Below are 9,847 nucleotides of genomic sequence, written 5' to 3' on the forward strand. Positions count from 1 at the left end.
AAAAAGAACAAAAACCAACTAATCACACCCATTTTCAACCTATAGAGGAAATGATAACATCGCAACTGAATTTTCTGATTCTAATCTAAACTTTATTTGAAATCTTTTACAAAAAGAATGTTTTAGTGAAAAATTTGTTGTTTGGAAAGAAAAAGTGCTCAAATATGAGTAAGGAACTTAGATGTTTCTGKCAATCGACAGATGCAGATTGGTATGATTGTGTTCCTTGGGCCGTTATCAATGTACAAATTAGGTCAAGGTGGGCTTGTGGGAGGCAAATCGGTCCACACGAATCGCAACAACGTTGAAAAGTTTGCCAGCCTCGTAATTTTCCAGCTGACGTCATTGTGACGTCGTCACAACTGAGTTTTCCAGCATCCTAAGAATCGCGTTGCTAATTTATCGTGTATTTCGTCATGATGACGTCACATGTTGTGATTCAAACACCCAAACTAATCCGCTAATTATTGATATTTCACGCGCGTGTCCAGGGGTGTTTCGGAAAAGATCTCTCAAAGGTAACTAACTACATATATTGTGGGCTGCCCCCCTTTTAGAATGTATATCTATATCTATATATTTTTTTAAACAGTTTATTTCGTTTCTGTTTCATCAATCGAAACATTAATTTTATAGGAATGTGAACGAGGGACGTGTACGATTTGGCAACGAATTTTCTTTTTTGACCAATTTGAGTTGGGAAATCGTGCGCATCCACGTCTTTTTATGAAATTTAAAGACTTACGAATTGTTTCTTTTGCCTTTTAGTCGTTAAAAATTTTTTTCATTGATTTTTGTTATGAAAATTTCACTAAAACACGAATCGCAATTTTCACCTTATCTAGATTTGCTGCATTTCATTTGATTTTCTTTTATTATTTTCAAACCGACAATTTTTCTATTATATTTTATGACAAAAACCCTAACATAAAGCGTCAGATCAGTCGTAAAAAACCTCAAAACACTACTCTCCGATAAGTTTTATTTGAACCGGAAGTTAGTTGCCACGCGACTGGTCTTTTCTGAAACCGTTCGTATGAATGCTTTGCTTTTTGCCGCTTCAAACCACTGCATTTGCTTCCACTTTACCAAAAAAATGGTCATAAACCATCAAGTGCCTGAATGTGACACGCTTTTTGCTATTTTTACTTGGGAGGAGCGTCGGGCGTTGCATGCTTCTAGTGAATGTCAAGAAGGGGCGAACGAGCAAAGCCGCCACTTTATTGGTGAGACGGTTTTGGCGCGACCTGTACTCACTTTAACCGTCCAATTAAAATCGATTTTTGCTTTCAAGGCGGGACCACGAGGGCGCAATGGGAGGACGTGACCGGGTCCACGCCCCTGACTTTCGTCAACGATTGCGTCTCGTTTACCACAACAGTGTCGGCGCGGTTTTGGCTAATGGACTGCCGAAATGTGGGAGATGCGACTAAAATGGCAACCGAACTCTACAGGCAAGAAAAATCCCCAAAAATMTAATTAAAWTCTWATTTTTTTCTGTAGGGAAGCCATTCATGTGCCCTTCATGGCAAAGTTTGTCGTGTTTGCAAAACGCGTGGACCCTCTAGAGGCGCGATTGCGCGTCTTTTGCATGACTGACGACAAAGAGGACAAGACTCTTGAGCACCAAGAGCACTTCACCGAAGTGGCGAAGAGTCGCGACGTGGAGGTGCTCGAGGGTAAGCCACAGTACATCGAGTTCGCCGGTAACTTGGTGCCCATCACCAAGAGTGGCGAGCAACTCCAGTTRTCCTTCAGAGCGTTTAGGGAAAATCGGCTTCCYTTCTCGGTGAGGGTCAAAGACCAACATGCGGAAGCCGTCAGTCGGTGTCTTTTTATGCGAGAACCAAAGTTGCCCAAAGGGGAGCCTCCTCAACAACCTATTTGTATTTTGAACATTGTACTGCCGGATGATATCGTGGTGGACACCATCTCCTTGACGGATTCGGACTCTGTGAAGAAAATTGAYAATTTCGATTACTACAGACCGGATCCACGATTGGCCGARATGAGCAACCTCCTGGGCGAAGACTGGGTACCTCTGGCGTCCCAGTTGGGTCTGACGACCTCTGAAATCAACGTTATCAAATCCGAATACCCGGACAGCGTGGCCAAACAGGCCCAATCTATGTTGCGAATGTGGCTTTCCCAATCCGGCAACAAAGCCCAGACCAACACTTTAGAAAGTGCGCTTAGGAGGATAGGAAGAGAGGACATCATACCTCAGTGCCTAAACGTCGAATATCCGGCTCACGGGATCAAGGAGATAGGAAAACAGAGACTGATAAAGAAAATTAGTATAGAACAGAATCTCTACGAGAGAGACATAATGAGAGACTCTGAAAGTGTCGAGTCTCTCAAAAAAGCCGAAGAGGAGAAAAAGAAAGAAAATTTCGATAAGTACTCAGCCGAAGAGAAGGTCGTGGAGGAGACGTCTGATGAAGAAGATTTRAACAAGACGGTGACGGAAAGGCGACAACTGATCGAGGAACGACTTTCTGTCGATAGAACCGTTCCGGCGTCTTCGCAACGTGTCGAAATTGTCCAGGAAATCAGTTCTATCAAACGACAGAGTTTGGTCGAGAATAAAATAGCCGAAGTCGAGCAGAAAGCCGTAGAAGTCGTCGACGGAAAAACCACAAAAACATCGAACGAGTTGACGACTTCGCCGACGGTTGAAAAGACGCAAGTGGATGGAGAGAGGGAAAGGAGGGATTCAGCCTTGTTGGAGGGTGTCACCCAAAGGTTCGAAAGTACAAAGACGATGATGACGAAAATTGCCTCAACAGAAGGTAGGACATTTTTAATTTTATCTTCAGTTTTTTGATCAGGTTGAACATTTTTTAAATTTTTGGTTGTGAAAACTTTCATTAAAAAAAGATGACAATYTCATACACCATGTCAGTGACGTTTCTGTCAATCTGGTCATGTGCGATTTATATGTTTTTATTTTATTGCTGTTACACAAWAATCAGAAAAGTGCTTCTTTCTCTGTGTGCCCATTTAGACCATCTTCTCGACTTTTCAGATCCCAAATCCCCGAAAGTGTCAAAGACTCCACCACCGAGTCCAGCCGACTTCCTGACTCGAGAACAGGCAGCCGCAATCCAAGGTAAGAGTATAGAATTATTACCAAGACACCTTGCTTGAATTTTAAGCAGCGCTTATTAGTTGACTTGTGCAAGAAATATTCAATAGAACTAAAATAGTCACAAAATTGAAACTAAAAAGAATATTTCATGTACAAAAATGTGGCATATCAATGATGAAAATTTAACCGGATTATGACGCTCAATAATATAACGAGGTCGGACGGGAAGACTTTGAAAAACAGATAATCTTTTCTATAATTGAAACTACTTGGAAAAGTCTGAGACAATTCGGTTTTGCGAAAAAATATTTTGTAGCAAAATTGATGTAAACATTTGATTTTTTATTCTTTCTTTCTTATTGAAGCGTGTCGATTGAAATCAGAGCGATCTGAAACCGATACTTTTAGCTTGACAATTTTTGATCCTTGGATATCGTATGGTTTCTAATTCGATTTAGATCATAAACCGTATCTCTTGTAAGAATTTATCCAGTTTGACGCGACTTTCCGTGTTGTCGGTTTGTTTTACTTCTAATTTTTTTATTTCAGCGGAGGTGAGTATTAACTTTTATACAATTTATAACAAATTTTAATAACACCACGTATCCTATTGATATGCCACATTAACATGGAGTTTGCAGTTGGTTGAACCATAGATATTTATGTTYGTAGAAACAAATGTTATGCTTTTTTTATTTAAAACTGTGATGAAATATTGTTTATTACAAATTTAAACTGACTTCCTGAACCTACCTATCCGTGTAACCCCACCCACCTTTATATTTTTGAGACAAATGCGACAATTTACAAAAATCGTCTCATTCGTCTCGACAACACACTGAATTAACTAACTAACAAAAGTCTAATACATTACTGAATGTGCAACAATGCTTTGGTGCAACAAGCTTCCGCCTATACTAAACAATATTAACTAGAAGATAATTAAAGGACGATTAATACGATTGGCCCCTTCGACTTAACAAATATTGCAGAAAATAAATCATCTGTGTGGGCGTCACTGTTTTGCTTTTTGATCATGTTTCCGTTTTTTTTTTGTTTTTTTTCTTGCTTTCATAACACACACAAATGCTTTCMTGCCAAGCCTTTGTAAATAGCYAATGCAGCTTAATTATGTCTTTGTTTTTCGATTTTTTGCCAATTGTAGAAATTCACACTTCATGCCGCATGGCTTTTGGGTTTCGAGGACCAAACAATAACTTCTATAACTCGTAAAAATGTCATTCGGAGCGTGTCAATGTGTGAATCTTTTGGAATTCATCGCAAAAAGATCAACATTACTGGTGAAAATGTACAGTGTATTCTAAAACAAAGTTTTTTGGAATGTTTTGATCAGTTTAACACCAGTGGTGTCGGTTTTTGAACGGAACCATTTAGTTGTATTGGGAAAAAAGATTTTGGTTTTGAGTTTTGTATATTTTGTAAATAACCTTGTAACCGTTTTTTTTTTGTACAATTAATTGTAAATGCATATTTAATGGTGTTAATAAATCAAATCAAAACGAATAAAAATTTTGACTACTTTTAGTTTTTCATAATACAGCTAAAAGTGTTTCCTGTGTTACCATTTCATACACACTACATCCATTATTGTTTCAGAGAAAGACATAATTCACTCTTTTCAAAATTCTCGATTTTGTAAATAATTGTGGAGTATTTTGAAGAGAGATTTGTTAAGAATCGTCCATAGACATCCTCCTTTTGTCACGCAATCCGTCCAGACTTGTCCTGTATGTTGGCTTGGTGAACCATAATGCAAACTCCATAATCTGTTAGGGACTAAAATTAATTGTACATACTGTGCATGTTCACCTCTGCCACTTCTCGTTTTTGTTTTTTCGTTTCGAAATTGTTTGATTTGTCGAGAAATGGTAGTGGGGGAAAGAGTTTATGTCATTTGGGTCTTTTCGCGGCCTCGGGCTTCGTGTAGCAAAGGCTATACAAAGGTTAGTGATTTTGGTTAGATTTAATTTTTTTTGGGAGATGCATTCGGACTAATTAAATACGAAACGTTTTATTTAATATGTTCCGAGCTCTCGTTTGCTAGTTTGGGCATTTTTAACTTGTTATATTGTTGGCATCTCTGCTTTCGGAATTCTGCTGTTTATATTACTCTGAGACTCTTAATATTAAGATAACCATAGTAGAAAGCTTATGGAAATGCGGAATGCCTTAGCCGGCTTTTATATTCGAATATTTAGCTGTCGTTTCCTTTCTCCTCTTCCTCACTCCATCTGAAAACACATCTTCTTCCGCTACTCATCTCATAGTTTCTTATGTATGGGAGTCGAGGCGGTGCCTCTTGCTATGATTTATTTTCTGAAATAAATTAGCGAAAAAGCCAAAATTTGAATCCTGTTGCACTTGGAACAGATTTAACACTGTTTTATCCACCGATCCTTTTATTTTAATTCCTTGCGACAGCAGCATCGGCGTCGCCGCAAGACGACGACGACTCGCTGGACACTGACGGCTTCCGCGAAGACCAATGTCTGTTAGAAACCCCAACTCCGGGTGAAGACACCTCGATCGAGGGCAAAGACTACTTATCGAACTATCGAACCGGAGATATCGACTTGGAAGAAGTAACTCCATACGACGACATCCGTCAGTATTACCAACATCAAGCGAAATTATTCTCCGGCACGCGCAAGCGTCTAGCATCAACGGAAGATTTAGACGTTGACGCTTCTAATCCTTCCATTGACAATAATCTGCCTTCCAATCGTGATATTGCTCGTGTGTGTAGATATAGCGAATCCGATCCTGTTTTACGACCGGGCGAGTTGAAAATCAAAGGCTTCCAATCGCCAGAAGAGAAAGGTGCTAAAGATTCGAAAAAACCAGAAGACTGGGAACGAAAAGAGAGAAAGACTGTTGAAAGATTGCATGGAGGAGGAGGCAAAGGCAAGATACCTCCTAACGAAGAAGAATTTCGAATTAAAACAACTCCTGATAAAAAAATTGCAGTAGTTTATTCTGAAAGTAGGAACGAGGAGTATGCGAATCAGGTCAGCAGGAGTACATCACCACTGACGAATAAAGAAATCGCCCCCACTCCCGAAACCACACCCAAACCCCATCCCACTCCCACACTAGAACTTGTGATTGGCCGGAAAGAAGTCCGGACCAAAGAAGCCTCAGCTACGGCCGAAAGTCGACTTACACTGTATGGTACTAACGACGTTGAAATTTCGATAAAGTCGCAGTCACACATTTCGGTCACGACGACTCGACGCGACGAATCAGGGGTCGAAACTTGCGAAACTGTAGACGTTGGTGTTTCTAACACCACTGAAAAGGGGAGAAAATCGGAGGAAAAAGATAAATATATTATCCCACCACCGGCTATCGAAACCGTTCAAAAGAAACGCGAAGAAACTGTAAATTTCAGCGGTACGAAACTGATCTACACTTATGACAATTCGACTGAAAAAGACGATTCTCAAGGTTCTGTAGGTACTGAAAGTTTTTCGCATCACGTGACCGATACAGGGATTTCACTAACTCGGGGAACTACCGAAACTATGACAAGTCCAGTTTCTAAACCTCCTGATGTACTACATGGATTACAGACGACAGGGTTTGTATCAGACACTGCAGTAGATGTTGAATTGGAAGAGTGCGAATGCACTGACGCCGGTTTGAGTCCGATCCAAGCCGACGAAAGTCTCCCTCAAGAACCTTATTTTGAGGAAGAAGTCCATTTCGTCGACGCTAACACAAGTCCTATCGAATTTCCCGAATCGGCATCTATTGCTTTGTCGCAGGTTGATACATCCGAAGCGGGTACTCTTACCGATCAAGTTGATACGAAAGATGCATCCAGTAGTCCCATCAAACCGGAAGAAAGCCCACCTTCACTCTCGGATAAAATTAAAGATGAAGAAATTTTGAAGAGTCGGAGAGGGTCAGGTGATGTTAAAGCCAAAGTTAAACTTCTAGAGCAAACTATAAAATCGCCGAGTCATGTTATTAAACGCAAAAAGGAGGTTTTGGATTCTGAAGATGAAATAAGTAGTATGAAGGATGAAGACTACAAGGGTTCGAATGAGACTTTAGCTCAAATTGATGACGATTACGACAAGACTGAAACCGTATCCGAAGAAATCGATTTAAAGACAAAACATACGAAACATGTAGGTCGCAAAATAGCAGAACTGCAGAAAATTTTCTCAGGTTCTAGTGACTTGGAAGATGATGATGTGTCTAAGCAAACGCACAAGTCGGGTAAAATTCGGGAGAAAATTGAAATTGTCACTAAGGAAGAAAAAGTCAAGACTGAAACAGAACCCGTGAGTGGGTCTAAAGTCATAGCCAACGGCTTTGATACTTCGGACAAGTCTGAAGAAATTGAATCGAAATCAGTGAGAGACAAACGAGCTTTGTTTGAGGAACTAATCTCAAAATCTCAGGAAGGTACTCCCAAAAAAACAGTACCACATGAACGGCCTTACACTGAGAAAGAATTAAGCGAATGTGCACGAAGAATTGAGGAAGAAATTGTGGTGGAACAGAAAACTAGTCCTAGGAGACGTATTAAAGAACTCTCACAAACTTTTCAAGGGGAGAAGTCGACATTCCCCGTTCCTGTCTGTGAGCCACCGTGCGAAAAAATCATAATTGAACACAAAACACCGTCACCTTTGACCCAAGAAATTGAAACTGAATCGTCAGTTGTAGAGAGTAAAGTCGCGAAAGAAATGGAAAATGTTTTCAAGACCCAAGCTGAGATTATTGAAAGTATAAGTGGGCAAAGTTTAGAAGTGTGTGAGGAGCCGTGCATTTGTGAGTCTAAGCCACAAGGCGAGGAACCTCTTTCTGAAAGTCATATAATTAAGGAAGCGTTGGTTGCAAACGCGAAATTGCTCACGACTATTGCTTTACCTCCGCAGGTGTTGGAGGCAGAGCCTACGAAATTAGACGAGGTTATATCTCAGGTTGAAGTGAGTGAGGAGTTGGAAAAGGAGATTTTGCAGCAGAGAATGAAGAAGGAAATGGAAGCGAATAAAAAGTCACTGCAGTTGGATACAAAAGAGAGGATTCCGAGAATTAGTGAAAGACAAGTTCAGAAGCTTATGTCTGAAGTTTTAGAAGCCACGATGCAAATCAGAGCGGAAGTTAAAGAACTGAAACCGGATTTGACTCCGACTCCTGAAGGACAGTTGATTTCGATTGTAAGTTCATCATCCATGGATCACATTAGGGATTTGGAACAGATTGAAGAAGAAGGTCATGTAAAGCAAGTGCAAAAAACTAGTGAAATGAATAATGTTGTGGATGCTAATGATGTTGATTATGTCTATGATGATATGTTCGGTGAAGACGAGGTAGGTACTGTAAAAAAGGAGATTCGTCGCAAAACACGTCAAATTTCTGGTGATGTGCATTTACTTTCACCAGTGAAAGAAGTGAAAATTCTACATGCGGTAGGAAGGGAATTGCCAATGACAGATACCGACTACCAAAAAGAAACAGAAAAGTTAGATCAGTCTGAGGAAAAAGAAAAACCGGACACAGTCAAGTTTTCTTGCGATAGTAAAAATTTAATTGCCAAAATGGTAGAGGAGTATGAAGTGTCTGATATAAAGCAGAGAAAACAACTGATAAACCAGTCACAAATGCAAATTAGGTCCTCATCAAATTTTGACAATTTTGACGAGAAACAAATGTTTAAAAATGATATCTATTTAAAAGACACAACGATTCAGGAAGAGAAAAATGAAAAATCAAACGTTAAAACAAAATCCATATTAGAAGAGAAAACAACCAGTTCTGAAGAACAACTACAAATTGAGAATATCATGAAAAGCACAAAATTGAATGATAAGGTTTTAAAAGAAAATGAAACACTCCTTCAAGTGGCAACTGAAAGAAAAGAGCTATCAGGAAATGTGTTGGAAAAGACATTCGAAGAAATTACTAATACGAAACACGAAATTACGGAAACTAAGCATGAGAAAGTAATAACGAAAAAAATAGAGGCTTTTTCACCTAAAGACAAAACTCCTACACCCAAAAAACTTTCTGAGGTAAAACTCAAACCTGACGAAATTACGGAAAAGGTGGAATCACCTGAGAAGGAAGTAATATTGAAAGAAGAAAAGGCTTTAACTCCTAAAGACAAAACTCCTACACACGAAAAACCCTCTGAGATAAAACTCAAGCCTGATGAAATTACTGAAAAGGAGAAATCGCCTGAGAAAGAAGAAGTACTGAAAGAAGAAAAGGCTTTAACTCCTAAAGACAAAACTCCTACACCCGAAAAACCTTCTGAGATAAAACTCAAGCCTGATGAAATTACTGAAAAGCAGAAATCGCCTGAGAAAGAAGAAAAGGCTTTAACTCCTAAAGACAAAACTCCTACACCCGAAAAACCTTCTGAGATAAAACTTACACCTGATGAAATTACTGAAAAGGAGAAATCGCCTGAAAAGGAAGTAATATTGAAAGAAGAAAAGGCTTTAACTCCTAAGGACAAAACTCCTACACCCGAAAAACCCTCTGAGATAAAACTCAAGCCTGATAAAATTTCTGAAAAGGAGAAATCGCCTGAGAAGGAAGTAATATTGAAAGAAGAAAAGGCTTTAACTCCTAAGGACAAAACTCCTACACCCGAAAAACCCTCTGAGATAAAACTTAAGCCTGACGAAATTACAGAAAAGGAGAAATCGCCTGAGAAAGAGGAAAAAGCTTTAACTCCTAAAGACAAAATTCTTACACCCTCTGAGATGAAAC

General features: G+C 39.4%; 1 protein-coding gene across 1 annotated transcript in view; it reads left to right on the top strand.

Moving 5' to 3' along the window:
- The window catches only part of LOC123006332 (titin-like), a 58,443-nt gene that overhangs the window by 20,162 nt on the left and 28,434 nt on the right, over nucleotides 1–9,847 (top strand). The window contains exons 20-25 of the mRNA XM_044400744.1: nucleotides 940–1,226; nucleotides 1,295–1,454; nucleotides 1,504–2,792; nucleotides 3,029–3,112; nucleotides 5,534–9,443; nucleotides 9,552–9,792. Coding sequence (XP_044256679.1) covers nucleotides 940–1,226; nucleotides 1,295–1,454; nucleotides 1,504–2,792; nucleotides 3,029–3,112; nucleotides 5,534–9,443; nucleotides 9,552–9,792 — 5,971 coding nt within the window. The remainder of the gene's footprint in view (nucleotides 1–939; nucleotides 1,227–1,294; nucleotides 1,455–1,503; nucleotides 2,793–3,028; nucleotides 3,113–5,533; nucleotides 9,444–9,551; nucleotides 9,793–9,847) is intronic.

This window comes from Tribolium madens, unplaced genomic scaffold, assembly GCF_015345945.1.
Source record: "Tribolium madens isolate multiple individuals breed KSU strain unplaced genomic scaffold, Tmad_KSU_1.1 Scaffold_11;HRSCAF=98;Tcas5.2_LG3b, whole genome shotgun sequence".
NCBI classification, from domain to species: Eukaryota; Metazoa; Arthropoda; class Insecta; order Coleoptera; family Tenebrionidae; genus Tribolium; species Tribolium madens.